We start from the raw sequence: 19,009 nt of genomic DNA on the forward strand, positions 1-19,009 counted from the left end.
TGGACATTATTCAAGAAGTAAGACTTCGAGGTGCAAGAGTAAATTTGCAGATGACACCAGGTTGGGTGGGGGTGGGAGTGTTGATCTGTTTGAGGTAGGATGGCTCTGCAGAGGGATCTTTATAGGCTGGATTGATGGGCCGAGGCCAATTGTATGAGATTCAACAAGGCCGAGTGCTGTGTCCTTCACTTGGGTTACAACAACCCCATGCAACACTACAGGACTGGGGGAGAGTGGCTGGAAAGCTGCCCGGCATAAAAGGACGTGGAGGCATTGATCAATGGCTGAACATGAGCCAGCAATGTGCCCAGATGGCCAAGAAGGCCAACAGCATCCTGGCCTGTATTTCACAGCAGGACTAGGGAAGTGACTGGCCCCCTGTTCTCAGCACTGGTGAAGCAGCACCTTGAATACTGTTCTCAGTTTTGGGTTCCCCACTGCAAGAGAGACATCGAGGTGCTGGAGCAAGTCCAAAGAAGGGCAACAAAACTAGTGAAGGGTCTGGAGAGCAAGTCTTATGAGGAGTGGCTAGGGGAACTGGGTTTTTTAGTATGGAGAAAAGGAGGCTGAGGGGAGACCTTACCACTCTCTACAGCTACCTGAAAGGTGGTTGGAACGAGGCGGGCTTTGGTCTCTTCTCCCTAGCAACTAGCAACAAGACAAGAGGAAATGGTTTCAAGTTGCACCAGGGGCAGTTTACATTGGATATTAGAAGAAACTTCTTCACTGAAAGGGTAATTAAGAACTGGAACAGGCTGCCCAGGGAGGTGGTTGAATCACCATCCCTGGAGATGTTTAAAACACGCATAAATGTGGTGCTTAGGAATATGGTTTAACTCTAGACTTGATAAAGTTAAGGTAATGGTTGGTAGAGTGAGGTTATGGTTGGACTGATGATATTAAAGGTTTTTTCCAACCAGAATGATTCTGTGATTCTGTTTCCCTGAACCTAAAACATGCTAAAAGAAGAGTGTGGGGAGACTACCCCACGGATTAATATGGCAACATGGAGGCTCTGTTTGTAAATTAAAGCCACTGAATTTTGGATGAGCTTTTTTTTTTGTGCTGAGATGTTGCCTACTCTGCTCTGGTGGACAAGAGATTTTAGCAACTTGATTAAATGAAGTTACAGAAGCAGACACTGAGTCAGGAGTTGTTTTTGCTCTTTTTGGTAGCTTCATGGGAGAGTTTAGACTAGGTAATGGTGAATGGGAAACAGGACTTGTTAGTCCTGCTTTTCTAGCTCCTCACAAGGAGCCATAAAACCACATAATGAAGCTACCATATGCAAGTCATTAACTCCAATCTTTAAGTACTTAGTAAATCTCAAGCAAGGTTTATCAGTTTTGCTGCGAACTCTACCAGTGCAAAAATTGTCTTTGAAACCAATTGAGCTGAGAAGATTCCAGCTATAAAGAGGAGAAACAATTATTCTCTGTGCCGCTGCAGTGCTTATGGGTGAAACTCATTAATGAGGTGCTTTGCCATATGTACACCAAATAGGTACAGAGGACAGGTATATAGGCATTGAAGGTGTCCCAAAGTTGTTTACAACAGTTGAAAGCACCACACTGAGGCCTCTTTGTCTGAATCTTTGACATTTTTGTTGCAGCTTTGTTTGTAGCATTTCAGCACTTGTTTGAGTTCTTGCCTTGGGTCACATTCATGCTGTAAAGCAATATTTAAAGATGTCTTCTGTGCTGATATCCCTGTGTCTTTTTCCTTTTTTACAGCATTTTGTTTGCAGACATCGTGGGGTTCACTAGTTTGGCATCACAGTGTACTGCCCAAGAGCTGGTGAAGCTGCTTAATGAGCTCTTTGGCAAATTTGATGAATTAGCTACAGTAAGTACAACATTCTTATTTCAATTTAATTTAAATTCCCTTCTGAAAAATTATGCATGAGCACAGAAATGATGGTAGCTTTTTAGATAAGCTATTTTTAGGCAATGTGGGATCCATATCGTAACTGAAGCTTATGTTTTGGTCATCGCACTGACACTGTGCCAGATTCCCCCCCCCCCCAAATTTTAAAAATAAGAAAATTTTTCCTTGCCTATAACTCTGAGCAGTCTAATGGTACCACAAGCATTTGACAAGAAGTGAGAGGAATGCATATGCCTGAAAAAGCCACATGTTTTGTTTCAAATTACATTTCACAAAATGCTGAAAAGTTTTTTTCCCCTTGAATATAGCACAAATTGATCAATCTATCTTGTTGTCCAGCTATGTTCTCAGAGCCTTCATTGCTGAGAAGTATCACCTCACATAAATTATGCTCTTCTACTATCCAGCTATCCTGTCTTCAGACTCTGCAGCAGCCTAGAGAACATATCTCTTCAAGTCTCCACCATGAGCAGCATCCACATTTTTTCAGTTCAAACTTGCTTTTCCTTTATGTAGTCTTCCACATAAGAGATCAGAAGCCTGTGGACACATTGCATCTATGAGAAAGAAACCTGCTCCTCAAGATGTCAAGGTTGAGGAAGACCTATCCTTAGTTACTGATTTGCTCTAGATCTTCTGTTCAAGTCAGAACAGAGGGAAAATATGGTGTGTTCCCTTTTTCCAAGAAAAACAGAAGATTAACTTAGATGCTGAGTATAGGTGTAATGGAGGTGCTGGGTTTTGGTATGAATTTGTAAAACATTCGTAAGCCTTCGTGTAATCAGTTCATCACTGGATCTACTGGCAGTACTTCATAGAAGAGTGCAGGTCACCAGCCCAGAGTACTTCAGAGATTTGTACCTCTAGAATTAAGAGACTGCCATTCAGATGGTCACTGGCAAGAGTTTAAATGGCCTAAAAAGTTAAAATAGTTTCTTTACTTCCGTTTTATTACTGAATTTCATGCTTCAAATGTCAACCAGCCTTCTAAGCTGTGAAACACAGGGCAATGTAATAACATGGGAGTACTCTGGCATAACATGACATCCCACAGGTGCACACAGAAATGCAGGTGGCTATGAAACGTGAGGTTTTGAAGCCTGGAACATGGCCACTGCACTACTCTTGCTTTCTTAGCAGTGGCCCAGTGCAGCCAACTGGAGATGTTAGTGACACCTGAAGTCAGGGTACCAGGCAGATGCCAGCTTTTGGTTCAAGGCCAGTTGTTTGTCAGGGAAGAAGCAGATAAGAAGTAGCAAAAGAGCTAAAAAGCCTTAGCTTTTCTATTCAGCCTACATGCATTCTTTTTCCAAATTTGAAAATAAATCTGTTTCTTTCCGCTATGCTTTATTATTTACTTGTCCTTCCAGTTCAGACTGTGCTGCATCAGAGTGTGATTAAGGACATAACATAGGAGCTTGAGTTGCCACCTTCTGAAGTGGTGAAGGGAGACCTGTTATACTGTGTCTTTCTGCAGTCATGAAATGTGCTTGGAAGTGTCTTTCAGAAGAGTTCTGATACTTTGGCTAAAATAACTTCTATATATTCATTATTAGGTCAACAGAGAATTGCACTTGTTTTAAAACAGTGCTGTACTATAGTATGCAGAGTTACGAAGGAGGAGACTACAGGGCCTTTAAAGAAAAATGAAATCGTGGATAGGTATGTTTCCTGTGACTGCTAAAGGCTGATCTTTGAGAGTGCATACTGTGTGCTTCTGCTTCTTAGGAAGCAATGTCAACTGGAAGGGACGGTTTATGTCAACCTTTGTTAAAATAACTGTCCTGTCTTAAAACTGTAACACTTAAAAAAATCCTTGTCACCACTGTGGGAAGTGTAGTAAGTGAAAGGCAGCATGTATTTGCTGGGAGTCTCATGAAGAGTTGGCATTTTGACATTTTGACACACTGCAGAAATAGTGAGTCATTGCTTTTTAACAGTATAACTCTGAAGCTGACCAGAACCAGGTCTTCAGACATAAAAAAGGAGGAATCTGGGACAATACAACCATCTGACATATAGAAGCTGGTTTATGCTCTTTAGCATTATTATTTTTTTCTATATATATTCTATTTGTTTGATTTTTTTGGTAAGGCAAGTACAAGTAGTTTTACTCTTTTTGAAATGCTATGCCTTTTTTTAAAGAGCGATAGCTTCAAACATAGTTATAGCTCGTGGCAAGGAGTTCTGAAGGCAAACCTTAGATTTCAATTTATTGTCATTCAAATTCTTGGAAAGTTTGCTTGTCCATTCTCTTAATAGAGAAGGAAGAAATTTCCTGATCTTCTTACTCTGTACTAGAAATTATTTGTATTTTTATCATGTTATTTCTTTTGTATTAATCTGTAAAGAAAATATGTTTTCCAAATGCTTATCTTGTACAGCTCATTTTACCATGTGAATCTTAGCTTTTAACAATTTTGACTTTCTAAATTTCATAGTTAACTGAATACCTGTTCAGCTTTGAAGATATTGAACTTAACAATGTTGCTCCTGAGCCTTAGGCAAAGGTCCAGTGTGGTTTTTTTTAACTGTCAAGTTCAGCCCTTTGCTGTGCTTTGAACTAGCTGTTCCTAGAAGCACTTTAAGAAATTTATTCTTCTGAATCTATAGAATGCTTTATATTTATATAAATATAATTATGATGTATTTTTTTAAAATAAGAAATTAATAGTTTTGCATGCTGGTTAAGATGGGAAGGTTAGTGCTAGAAAACATAAACTTACAGCACATAATCCTTCTCTGTGGAAATTTATGTGTGCACTAGGGGGGGATATTTACAAAGAGTAATTTTAAGGAGACTTGTTTGCTAAAGTTACCTTGAAAGTTCAGACACAGGATCCCACAGAGGCAGATTATGCATGAAAGCTCGAGTCTGGTTCTGAGCTACTTGGAGAGGTCTCCTAGACACACCTAAGGAAGCAATATTTCTAAAATTAAAGTGGTCTTAATGAATATACCGGTGACTATTGGATGAGGGACTAGTGATGTGTGTATGATGTGAAGCTAAAGTACGTGTCTGCGGGACATTTTCCAGGGAGAAAGATAATTTGACACACTTTATAAATGGGTAGATACCACAGAGGTTAGGTCTTGCTTAACCTCCCCTATGGTACCTTTTAGGTAAGATGATTCTGTCATTTGTATGTTAATTCTTTGTCTTAAATTCTTCCTGAGTTTGTGTTCTGCTAATTTGAGATTTATGTCTTTGTATAGGACTGTATTGGATTATTCTGATCAGCTTCAGGTGCTTGGAGTGTGGGTATTTGTACTGAAACTTACTGCTTTTATTACTTGTGCAGTTAGCATAGAGAAAGCTATTTCTCAAGTTCAGTGTGTGTCATTCAAAGATGTCTGATTGCTCTCCAGATGTGCCTGTTTCACGTCAGTGTTGTAGAAGAAGTTTGACTGATAACCCAGGTGCATATTTTAGCTGTCTAATGTATTCGGCATACACAGTCCTACCTGGAATCCTTTGCTCATGCACAGATCTGTTATGCGGGGCATAACAGCGCATCAGAGGAGCAGCCTCCAGGGCCTCTCCTCAGCCTAGCAAGGACCATGCCTCCTGCAGAGTCCAGAAGCACTATCCTCAGAGCAGTCAGCTTTGCTCTTCCCAATCCAGACCTTTTATCTCCTTGAAGTTTATGGAAATCTTTCTGGAAACTACTTTCTTTATAGCCAGCTGTATAGAATACCTTGCTAGTTCTTCTCCTGTTGTCATTTTTCAGCAATTGCGCCAAGCAAAGGGGAATGGTCATTTCCAGTGATTTGCTGTTGGAAGATTTCTCATGCTTTTTTGTTTGAGCATGACTGAATTTCATACTTTTGTTGGTGCATAAATGTGACCGTTTTTTTAGAATTCTCTCTATTCTGGCGTTTCTAGTAGAATCAGTAAAAATATCTGTTTCCTGAAATGTAGAGCTTAGTTTTTCAACATTTTATAGTGTATTTTTTAGACTTTATTTTTTTCTCCTGAGATATTTCTCTTCATAAAAAGACAGCATCTGAAAGGACACAATGAAAGCTGGGAAGGAGACGAGCATGCATATCAGTCATGATTTGTGCAAAATGTTTTTGCTAAAATCCTTTTTCTTTTCCATGTATATGACTGCTAAAGAGGTTTTCACTCTTCAGGACTAAACATTTAACTTTTTAGTTTTGTAAAATTGCTCTCCATGTGGAGAAGGGAAGAATTTCTTATTAGAATGGGAATGCGCAGAAAAGGTAGGCCAAGAACTAGTAGGTTACTGCAGGTCAGCATATATAAGTTCCAATAAAATTGAGGGAAAGCATTTGAAACAAAATGCCTTCCTTTTTATACCTATCCTGAATAATGCTACATTTGTTCATATGGCTCCTGTGTTGGTAGTAATTTGTCATGACTTCACAAATACACTACTGAATTACAAGCTTACAGATGCTCATACAGAGATGGGCAGCTTTCTTCAATCAAACCCTACCAAGCTATTTTCAAATGTACTTACTGTAACCAGATTTGTTTTCCTTTCCTATTATTTCTGACACTCAGTAGAAGTGCTTCTTGTTAAGTCTGTGCTAACTGTTACTGCTATGAGTATGCCTCCATTACCTTGCTTGAATTTAACTCTTGTCTTTCAGTTAGTTCATTCTCAAGGGTTTTGTTTTTGTTTTTGTTTTTTTTTTATTCTGGGACTAGCAGCTGTGCAAGAACTAGTGTAAACTGGGAAACCTATTTGCTGGTGTTACTCCATTAAAAGTCATAAAAATAATTTTCAGGATTTTTAAACCCAACAGTTTAAAACTGCAGTGTAAAGAAATGTTAAAATATGTAAGCAGTAATTGACAGGATTCAATGAAATTTATAATGGGCTGGACAATTTTCAGAAGTGTATTATCACTATTGGCATGTTGCAATGTAATGGAGCTAGTTGTAGTTTCCATGTCCCTGCATTGCACTCAGGGTTTTACTATGAAGTTTATCTGATAAGCTGGCTTCAGTAATCTCTCATATGTTGCAGCCCACATTCAGCATAGTTATTAAAATGGATTTGGATACTACACAGAGAAACCATGTCGGTAAATTATTTTGTTTTACTGAAAGAAAAAAGTAAAAACTGTTTGTCATTAATGAAAGTTGCAGATAGCATAAGTAACCTTTGCATCCTGCCCTGGGGCCCCCAGCACAAGAAACACATAGACATAACTTGACTGGGTCCAGAAGAGAGTAACAAATAATCAGAAGGCTGAAACACCCCTCCTAGAAAGAAAGACTGGGAGAGTTGACATTGTTCAGCCTGGAGAAGAGAAGGCTCCAAGATCTTTCAATTAAAAAAAAAAAAGGGGGGGGGAGGGGGGTAGCTAATAAGAAAGTCTGCAAGAGACTTTTTACCAGTGTCTTTACTGATAGCACAAGGGGCAAAGGTTTAAACTGAAAGAGAGTAGGTGTAGATGAGATATAAGAAAGGAATTCTTTATGATTAGGGCTGTGAAACACTGAACAGGATGCCCAGAGAAGTTATGAATACCCCAGGCCTGGAAATGTTCAAGGTCAGGTTGAATGGATCTTAGAGCAACCTGATCTAGTGTAAAATGTCACTGCCTGTGACGGGGAGGTTGGAACTAGATGATCTTTAAAGGTTACTTCAAACCCAAACCATTCTATGATTTTGTGATTCTATGATTTTCACAGATTTATCTGTGAGAAGTTAGCCTAAGTAGGCTTACTTTTCATTGGTAAAGAAAGAGGGCCCTTTCAAAGGTGGTTTAAAGTGGGGTTGGTGCTTGTGAATCTAAAACCAGTCATCTTTTTCTGCACCTAGGTACATCTTTTGTGAATACTGCTGCAGTCTAAGAGACTTTCACTGGATTGTCCTTCCTACAAAATGTTTTTTGGTTTTGTTTTCTCTTAAACTCTTTGATGCACAAAATGGAGTTCCAGAGCTGAGGGGAAAAAAAAATAAAAATCTTTTAAGTTTTGTTTAATTTTATAAGGACATTAAATATAGAAGAAAAATGTACATATCAAAAATGCTAACTGATCTCTTATAAAGGATCTCTCCCTCTCACCATGCACTGAACTTAAATTAATAATTTGATAGCATATTGCTTATTTGCACTTCACAGCCTTCCAACTAACTCCAACCAATCCACTGCCTTCCAATCCACCCCTGAAGGAGGGTGGCTTGTCCTTCACCATTTCCTTAACAACAGAACACTGTACTATGCCCTTCCAAAGGTGCTTGGAGCATTTAACGCATTAACAATACTTTTGAGTAAAGGAAGGAGGGCACTAGTCATGCCAGAAACATGTAGAAACACCTAGATATCCTCTACCAGACTGTAACTGTCAGGCTGAGCTTTACTAGTATCTCAGTAGTCCAGAGGATGAATATAAAAAATTTAATTTATCACATATGTTTTCTATAAATGCAAGAGGATAGAGGTAAACTTGCAGAACTATTGTGTCTGTGCAGGTTGTACATGTTCTGGTTTAGTTACCACGACAGTACATAAACATATATGTGTTTGGATGCACGTATTTATACAGCATGATAGTCAAAACGTCGGGTTCTTTTCCACTTATGTTCCAATCTAATGGACAAATTTAATGAAACTGAATAAAGATGCCATTGCCGCTTTAGAATATGTAGTAAAAAATACTGTTCTTTCTTCCAATCTCTTTTATGTCTCCATACACATCTGTAATACAGATAAATTTATCTTAACTTCTTGAGTGATTTAAAGCTCTATAATGAAATTTTCTATTGAGATGAATAGGACTTTTGCCTAAAGTGCTATAAATGTTAAATATATTGCTAATGTTAAATAGATTGAAAATACACTGCAGTGGTAATAGTGGTGAATCATTTCTTATTGTCTCTCAAGACATCTTTTGAAGCAGAGTGAAGTTCTAGGTTTGTGAAGCAAGATAAACAGGAAGTGTGTTTTATTGCTATTTTATATCTTTGCAGAATTTTAGAGGTGCTTTGCATTTCTTCTCCCAAAAGCTGTTTTACACGATAATGAAAGGGCTATAATTGTGATTTGGTTAGCTTGGATTATTGAATTAGGGCTTGGGTCCCTGAGGATTAGAGGGATGGCTGGTATAAATTAGTGAAGTGCCTCTGAAACCCATGGTGCCATGCTGACAAATGGAAAATTTGATCCCCTTTGCCTAGCTGATACAAACAGTTCAGCTCTGAGCAGGCTGTTCAGAAGAAACTGTTGGAATAGGTCTTTTGAAATGAAACTTACTGATAAACCAAGAAGGAAGTAAAACAACAAGAAAAATATGAAGGGCAATAAACACAAAAGTACTTCTGTGATGGGTCGATTCTTCAGAATCACTGATCTTCCTTGTGGCTCATTGAATGTCTGTGCGGGAGGGTGACCTCTATTGCACTGTAGCAAAGCTCTTTACAGCAGTGGCAGAGCTAGGAGAATAGTTTATATTCCTTCTTCAGCCCCCAGAGTTCACCACTATCCCCTCAGAATTAATTCTACTCTCAGTGAAAACTGAGCCATCGGAGAGTTGCATTTTGATGGTTCTGTCTACCCAAGACATCTCTTCAATATGTAAAGAAAATATTTAGCTAACAGTAGTTTTCCACGGACTAGGACAATGTGTGTTTTTTTCCCCCACAAATTCTGTTACAGGCAGAAAATGGACAGGGGAGGCATGAAAGTGCTTTGAGCTCAAGACCCCACCCACCCCTGGGTTGCCAGTGCATCTCCTTCCACTCCTCTGCTGCATGCTATGCTCCTCTGGTACTACTTTGAAACTATGTGGGGCAACACCCAGAGGTCTCACTCATGCTGAAGTCTGAAGTTTGGTGAGGATACCAAAGCCTTTCCCTGAAAGAGAGAAGGATTCCGTCTAAGTTCAAGCCTAATAGATCCTCCTCCCTTTTCCCCCAACTCTTATATAGTTGAACCTGGACATGTGTAGGTTTTGGTTATCTCTTTTTTTTTTTTTTTTCCTTTTAAGACATAACTTTGCAATTAATAAGAATTGTAGTAGTGATCAAACTCTTGTTCTAATTTTTCTAGCCTGAACAAAACTAAATGTTACTACTACTTGTGTCCAAAAACATTCTATGAGAGGGTTAGTTTAATAGGGTCTGAGTTAGAGGAAACAGAATTCACTGCTTATGCATCTTTTTGTAGGCCTTATTGATTTTTTCTTCCACTCTGCACAGCATGACTAAATTCAAATCGGCTGAATATAGTAAAGAATTTTTTTGTACCCTTAGCTGGTGCATTTTTAATTAGTAGAACAGCAAAAAAAAGTGTCTTTCTAATTAATGGGTAGATGAAATTCCTCCTACTCATAAATTCTGATTCCAGGAGGGTAGGGCAGTAACAGTCTGAAGAGCACAACTGCAAACCAGGTTCCCAGCAGGCTTGCATAAAAATAAATGGATGCATATAAGTATAAAACATATTGTAATTAAGTCACACATGGTCATACTCATCCTTGGTATAATTCCACTACATTTAGTGGAGTTATGAGAGAGAGTTCAAGGTTTAGGTTTTAAATCTTGCTTTTTAAAATTGTCTGTCTTTCGTTTTTGGTGCACTTTGATAGGTGCTTACATACCATGATGACACGAGTATGCAGAAATACATAGACTGTTGCAGTGACAGAAGGCAGAATAAGGAACTTTTCCCTGCCTTAGCATCTGCCATAACTAAAATTACTAAAAGCTTTAAAGAAGCTCTTTTGCTACCAGAAAGTGTTACAAGAAACATCCCTGACTTTGGATCTGTTAATGCAACAAAGAATAACTTGGATAGACTATAAAAAAACTGAACCAACAAACAACAAAACAAAAAAACCCCAAACAAACAAACCCAACAAAAACCAAAACCCAGACACAACCGACCAAAAAAACCCCAGCAACAATAATTGTTGCAATCTGACATGTGAGGAAAGATCCTGCTGTAAAAGCCTTTGCACTAACCTATACGATCTCTGTTCAGAAGAACACCTAGCTGTTTGCATATGTATTCTGCTGGGAGAGGCCTGAAAGCACCTTAAAAAAATTTATTTCTTTAATACAACCTTTTAGATAGATAGATATATATATAAACTGTAAATTATTTTCCCTTTTATTTAAAAAACCCCTTATCCTGAGTATACAAAACAATGTGTCTTGTACAGTATGAGAATATACAGTTAATGGTTTAATTTCCAGTTTTGCAGTCTAAGTTGGTAGCCTTCAGGCTTTCTGCAAAATATATTTAAACAAAGAACTACAACAGCAGCAAAAACCCAGAGTTGTTTGAAACAGAAGCCCCTCCTCCCCTCCCCGTTCTGCCGTTCTACCAAGAGACGGGTAGAATGAACTGCTTTATAAAATGCTGGCCTAAAAGTGTAAAGAAAGATCTTAGCGACTTTGAAGTATCTACTGCTTTCCAAGCTGGGCTTCCATTTCACACTGACAAACCTGTGACTGGCAGTTGTGCCAGAGGGAATTCTGCAGATCCGCTTGGAAACATCTCAATGGACACCGCAGGTGGACAAACTGACTAATGCAGTGCTAGCGATCTCTGGTGTTTTTTTTATCATGGGCATAAAACGAAATTACCAACTGTGTCTAAACAGACATTGCTTGTATCACTGTGACTAGTATTTTTAACTATCACACTTGAATTAATCACTGTCACAAATCTGAAAATGTTGCCGAGGCAACGGCTTCTCTGAATGTTGCTGAGGAAACAAAAGAGAGGGAAAGAACTTGTTTTGTTAATTTGCATATCAGTCCTTAAAAAGATTGCTCTTACAAAGCTGCCCTACTTCTGTCCTTCCTGGAAGTCTGTCTCACATGTTGAGAAAAAGAAACGATTTTGCTAGAGATGACTGTATATTAATTATTATAAATAAGGATAGGGAGTATAACATCTGATAAAGAACAGAGTGACGATTTCAAAACCAGCAGTTGATTTAGCCATATGTCGTCTGCCAAAATTAATATATCTCCAGAAATTGGAAAAGTGGTAATAAATCAAGCTCTGTTCTGGTATTTTCCTTTCTCAGACTATCTACCAAGGCGCTAAGACTGTGCTGTGCCAGTCTGATGGTAATTTTGTGTAATCTGTTATAAAATGTGCAGTACTGCACATTACCAAGTAACTAGGATGAGGCATTTTTTTGGTAGTTACTTGTCGTGGCTTAGGCATCGCTGACAACAAAGAACCACGCTTGCTCACCCCTCTCCCACTGTGGACCGGGGGGATAAAATCCCGACTAGAAGCTCGTGGGTCAAGGCAAGGATGAGGAGGGTTCACCCAACCATTAAGGTCACAAGCAAAACTAACTCAATTCGGGGAAACCCCCCCACAATTTAATTTATCAGTAACCAAATGCAAACAGGACACAGACAAAACCTGAGCTTAAATACCACACCCCACCCTTCCCTTCTTCCCGGACACAAATTACTTTGTTCCCGATTTCTCTACCTCCCCCCTCCAGCTATGCAGGCGGACAGGGACTGGGGTTTAGTCAGTGCATTACACGTTGTTTTCTGCCACTTCCTCCTCCAGAAGGAATCCTCAGTCTTGCCCTGCTACACCGCGAGGTCCCTCCCACGGGAGAGAGTCTTTCACGAACCCTTCCGACTTGAGTCCCTCCCACGAGGTGCACTCCCTCAGGAACAGACTGCTCCAGCAGCTTATTTTGGCAGTATAATTTAGTGGTTTCTACAAAAGAAATGAGTGTTTTCTGTTAAAAAAACTTGGTGACTTCTGTCCAAAGACCTTGGTTTTGACATCTGCCTATTACTTTGTGTGCATCAATAAATAATTTACTTATATAAGACCATTTAGCCAGTGATCTCGATATAACTGATTAAAACTCTTAAGTAAAATCAGTGAGGCATTTTGTGGCTATAGGCTACAGGAATACTCTAAAGTCTTGGTGATAATGCTTCTAGAATAATTATTCTCTCATTCATTAATATATATATGTTAGCAGTGGTATATTTAAAATGTTGCTGTACAGCAGAAGAAATGTTAAGTAGTCACTCTTAGCCTTTTCTACTAGTAAAGCATACCCAAAAAGATGGCTCTTTTCTTTGATTGAAAATCTGAATTTACTGTTAATTTAGAAGTCAACAAAGCTATTTTTACAACAACAGTGTTAGCATGCTTTCTTCCATGCCTTAACAGAGGTTAATTCTCATTTTATAATATTTGTTCAATACTCAGAAACATTTACAAACAAGACAGGTGTGTGAATGCCTGCTGCTGGAAGAACATGTGAAAACAAGCCTCAAATGCTATAATGTTTGACATGTCAAATGTCATGTTATGGCAGTAGCCATAACCAGTCACTTCTGAGCTGGAATATGGGCAGTGATTTGGAGAGTGTGGTCAACTCAGGAAGGCTTTGATTCTTGTAAATAGGAGACTGGGTGAGAATATGTGCCTCTATGAGTGGCTAAACCAGTATGATTAGGTGGTGGTTTATTTTCAGAAATTGTAAATTCCCCAACCAAAACCTTCCTCCCCACTTCTTTTTCCTCTTCTGTCACTGAAGTAAAATCTATATAGTACATTGCTATATAGTACCCTGGGGGAAGTTATATTTTTGTTAATCCTCTGTCATCATATGCACACCACCTGATTTTGTATGGCACTTATTGGAATAGTCCCAGCTGTGTAATTTGGATTCCTTTAATCAGGTTATTTAGTTTTCTGTACCATACTCTAACTGGGTAGAAGTTGCCATAGCATAGCTACGAGGGATGCTATCATCTCTTCAGGCCTCCTCATAGTTATTAAAGGCACTGCTTTGTTAAAGGCATTTTGCTGTCTGTTAAGAAATAAACTTTCTGCTCAGAACAATTTAGTAGTCATCACGTGCCATCATTGATTTTCCAAAATGAGAGAGATTTAGCTGGATTTCTTTGTCTGTAGAAATATAACTGTATTTGAATAGGAGCTATATTTGATGGTATTGCAAACTGCCTGTATCTTCTGATCTCAAAGTGTGTAATATTTATACTGATCATGCTGTAGTGTAGATTGTGATTTATGAATTGGTAATGCACAAATGTGTGTACCTTTACAGACAGATACATAATCTTTCCTGGTAAGTTGGAACTTGATTTCAAATTAAGCTTCTCAGAATACAAACATTTCCTGATATTCTGTAGTTGTTTGGCTTCAATCCTTTGGTTTGGATTAATATAAAAATGAAGTCTCATTGCAACTCTTGAACTCGTACTGACCTAATATGAGGGCAAGAGAATAGTAGGTGTTCAGAACTATACTTTTAAGCAGTCTTACCCTATGTGTGTTGAACAGTGGGGGGCTGACCTCCAGTATATATGTGTGGATTTATAAATAAATGTGTGTATCAGCTGTTCTGTGCATGGAACTCATATCTCATAAACTGTAGATTACTTCATTTGACTACAAAAGGATTCCCTGAATGATTGCATGGTATTGAAGAATGTTGTATCCTGTAAATACTGGAATATTTATATGAATAATAACATTTTTTCCCATTCTTTTTTTATTAAAGGAAAACCATTGCAGAAGAATAAAAATCCTAGGGGACTGTTACTACTGTGTATCAGGACTGACCCAACCCAAAACAGATCATGCCCATTGCTGTGTTGAAATGGGACTTGATATGATTGACACCATCACGTAAGTAGTGTTCATGGGGAACCTGGAAAGGATTGCTACAATTACGTGGCATTCGAGAAGTGTATTCTCAGAAAAAAAAAAAAAAGCCAAGTCTGCTAGCAGTGCCCACCTAGCGATTCACACTGTTGCTTTCAGGTCACATGATACTGATTTTAGGAAGGGACATTCTAGACATGTATTTTCCACTCCATTTAATTGTTGTGAGGAAAAAATGCACAAGTATGAGTGTTTAGAAGCACATACAGGTACTGATTCGGGGACAAAAAGATACCAGGAAACAACTAAATATTCTTATGGTCATTGGCCACAAAGAAAGGAGTCTAACTTCTTGTTTTACAGGGATAAGTACTGTTCATTTTGCTCACTGGTATGTCAATTCAAAGTCAGTCCTGATGTGTGCATATTGTATGTGTTTGAATTCTCAATAAGATAGCTTACTAATTTCTTCTTCCTGTATGTCATGTTTAAATCTTAAATTTATTTTCCTTCTCAGAAATGTAATTTGAAATTCCCTTTACTGATCAGAAGAATTTTTTTATGCTTGAGAGATCTGCATTGGTCATTATTTTACCGAAGTGAAAGGTGTGAATATGAAAGAACTGTGAATAAGCTTTTAGCAGGAACTGAAAATCTATTTCATTACATAGGAGAAAAGGGATAAAGACAGGAAGTTTCTTCACTACTGTATTGCTCTGTGTGTGTATGTGTACTTGCATGTGTGTTTTATAGGGAGACTAAAAGAAGGAGTGCACACCTGTATTAGTTCGGTATATATATACTGGTCAGCACAGTACTATTGCATTTCAAATGAGCTTGCACAAGTGAGTAGAAAGGAATGTATTATGATCCTCTCACAGACTTCAATAATTTTTACTCAAGAGTTGGATTTTTCTCTATGGAAATGATGACTGGTTGTTTAAACCCTGCTAATGCCTTAAGGGAACATGGAGATTACCACAAATTTTTGTTGTCACCTATCAGCCTTAAACTTTTCAGTGATCCTGGATTCATTGAGCTTTCTTTGCAGAGGGCTTGAAAACAGGAAGAAAAAGAGAAAAGTACTTAAAGCAATAGAAGGCTGACCCTGATTTCTAGATCAATCCATGTGTTTATTACAATGTTAATTTGCAAAATCTCTCAGAATGTAAAGAGTTGGGTAAATGAATCCTTATTCACACTCTCATTCAATGTGAGTTCATAATCTTTGTAAACATTATAAACTGATAGTAGACTTTGTAATCTATGATAATATCTATGATACTATAAAATTCTGAAATAATATCCTAAGTCTGCAGATTATGCGTATGTGTGTTCTTGCAGCAGTATATGGATATTCTGTTTATAAGGAAGCATAGTTAGATATACAGGCCTTGTAGACATTTTAAAAAGTCTTTGTTTTTTTGGAAAGGTTGGAAAGCTATTGCTGATGCTCTCATCCTCTGTTAAACCTGGCATTAACCTTTAATTCATTAGTTGTGCAGTTTCATTAGTACAAAGAAGGTAGTGACAGAACTGTCTGAACTTTCCTTTTTTTAATGTTTCATGTTCACCAGTATTAGAAATGAAGCACATTCTGGTTTCATGTTGTCATTTATTGGCTGCTGTTTCTTAGTCAGTGGGGCCATAGCTGTTATTTTGTTAATCACATCCATTGGGATCTGGCAACATCCATCTTGCTGATTCCCAGAAGATGGATCTCTTGTGTAGGCCCCTTGACCTTGCTTCTTTTCACAGCAAAACCAGCTTCTAGAAGAATTTGGATGATCTTTTTACCTTTCTTGAAAACTTCTTCTGGCATGTCACCCCACGTGATGTTGTCATCAATGTACTGCAGGTGTTCTGGAGCTCCGCCCTTCTCCAGTGCAGCATGAATCAGTCCATGGCAAATGGTTGAGCAGTGTTTCCACCCCTGGGGCAGTCGATTCTAGATGTACTGGACTCCTCTCCAGGTGAAAGCAAACTGTGGCCTGCACTCTGGTGCTAGAGGAACAGAGAAAAAGGCATGAGCAATGTCGATAGTGGCATACCACCTGGCTGCTTTCGACTCCAGCTTGTACTGAAGTTCTAGCATGTCTGGCACTAGCATGAGCGGTGGTGTAACCTCATTCAGGCCACCATAGTCCACTATTAACCTCCTCTAGCCACCAGGCTTTCACACTGGCCGTATAGGACTGTTGAAGGGTGAGACAGTCCTGCTGATCACTCCTTGGATCTCCAATTACTGGATCAGTTTATGAATGGGAATCACAGAGTCTCTGTTGGTGCATTATTGTCATCTATGAACTTTTGAAGTGGCAATAGGCACCTGCCGGTCTTCAACCTTCAGCAACCCCACTAGAGGAAGGTCATCTGAAAGGCCAGGTAAGGTATGCAGCTGTTCGATGTCCTCAGTCTCTACAGCTGCTCTGCCAAAAGCCCACCCCTTTTGGTCCCCAAAAAACCCTTTTTTGAGATAGTCTATGCCAAGAATGCATGGAGCATCTGGGCCAGTCACTACAGGGTAGGTGCGTTTGCCACTTTTTACCAGTGAGTCTCACATCGGCCTCCATAACAGTCAGTTCTTGAGATCCTGCTGTCACTCCAGAAAGTGAGGGACTGTCCCTTTATGATTCAATGGCATCAGGGTGCACTGTGCACCAGTGTCCACCAAGGCTTTATAACTTTGTGGTTCTAATGTGCCAGCCCACCAAATCCACACAGTCCAGTGAACTTGTTTGTCCCTCTCCTCCCCCTGGCTGGAGGCAGGGCACCTCTAATGTTGAGCATTTGAGGTTGAAGCACCATCCTGGTTGAAGGACCAGTCACTAGAGACTGGAGCAGCCTTCTTCCTGGAAGAACTCTCTCCTGCCTTTGTTCTATTTAGCACCTCTTGCACACATATCTGGAGAATAGCAGTGGGTTTTTTGTCCCAGTTTCTCACGTCCTCTTTACAATAATTACTCAAGAGACCCTATAGGTGGCGTCGAAGTGGATCCTGTCTCTCTCATTCCTGTCTTATAGCAGGACATCTCTTAGTGGCTGCAACACGAGACCAGTTGTCTCTAGGGAGGTACTGGAGTTTACCTTCCCATCTGTTTGACTGGGTACAGATACTGAATAAAGGGAGTCTGACTTGCAGTGAATAGAAGTAGGACAAGGATATATTTAATCTTTCAGTGAGCTGTGCATAAGCCTTTCTGTATGTTGCATAAAATATAACTTAAAAATTGTATGCATATATTCCCTATAGGGACAAAAGAGATCTCCACATTACTAACATTCATGGTGTCTCACATGCTATATACTTCAGCAGTTCATGGCTGCAGAGTTCCCTACTTGAATTGAGGCCAGATATCTTGTCCTGGTCACCCCACATCTTGTCCTATGCTGCCCTTTCTGTATGCTGATCTCCCTGCCAAATCCACTGCAGCTGGGCAATGCTTTAAAAAATGTAATGGTTAGTGAAGATCAAGAGACAACTATAGCCAGAGCCTCAGTTTATGGTCTTCTCCTATTAAATGCATAGAAAAATTAAACTTAAAAACCTAACAAAAATCAAGTCTTAAACTGATTGGTCAGTTTCATGTATTCATCAATGTTACAGCTTTTTGAACTACCTGTGGAATACCAGGTATCTAAAAAAGAAAAAGCTGCAAAGATTTATGCAGTGTTATCTCTGCATGTGTCAGACTGTTGTCTTTGAGGCTTCTTTTCAATGTTCACAAGTCAGTGCAGAGTGCAAGTTATAGAATGTCCTGCATTAACAGAAATGAAGAATCCTTCCTTAATGTGACACCAAAAGCAAAACGCTTTTACTTATGACTTGCAAATTAATTCCTCCTTTCCCAGCTACACAGTTAAAATTTCTGAATCACAGAATCATAGAATGCCGGGTTGGAAGGGACCTCAAGGATCATCTGGCCCAACCTTTCTAGGTAATACTATAGTTTAAAGGAAATGGCGAGCATCATGTCCTGAGTCTTAAAACTGTCCAATGTAGGTGTCGCGAGCAGATGCTGTCACAGAGGCTACCGGCTGTCAGGACACCCCCCAGTTTGGAGAGCTTTCTAAATGAAAACGTGGTGCTCGCCTTTTGCAGAGGAACGGCCGCTGCGGGACTGTATTTTAGAGCGGAAATTAGAATAGCACCTTCACCACACTCACAGGTTGTTACTGAGGCCAGTGTTTAGCTTACAGATTAGCCGGTTTGTTCGAGAACAGTTACACTAAGTGATGAATTTCAGGAAAAAATGTAAAAATGGCAAATGGCTACCAGAGATACATGCAAAAGTACTTCAGGGAAATAATGCAAAAAGTACTTTGCCCTTAAGATGTTCTCTCCAAGAGCGGGTTGTGGCTCAAGGGAGAGGGAGGAGGGCAAGCCAGTCCTCCTTACAAGAGGTTGCGATGTGTGTCCAAGAATGGGGAGAGGAAGGAGGGGTTGTATGGAGTTGTTACCCTCCCGCGGCGAGGCCGTTCCCCCCGGCGGCTGCCTTGCCGGGGG

General features: G+C 39.4%; 1 protein-coding gene across 1 annotated transcript in view; it reads left to right on the top strand.

Annotated features, from left to right (window-relative positions):
* The window catches only part of ADCY1 (adenylate cyclase 1 (brain)), a 169,320-nt gene that overhangs the window by 88,359 nt on the left and 61,952 nt on the right, over positions 1-19,009 (top strand). Inside the window, 2 exon segments of the mRNA XM_010001548.1 lie at positions 1,734-1,845; positions 14,399-14,526. Of these exon segments, the coding sequence (XP_009999850.1) occupies positions 1,734-1,845; positions 14,399-14,526 (240 nt within the window).

Source organism: Chaetura pelagica, unplaced genomic scaffold (genome assembly GCF_000747805.2).
Source record: "Chaetura pelagica isolate M959 unplaced genomic scaffold, ChaPel_1.0 scaffold7, whole genome shotgun sequence".
Taxonomy (NCBI): Eukaryota; Metazoa; Chordata; class Aves; order Apodiformes; family Apodidae; genus Chaetura; species Chaetura pelagica.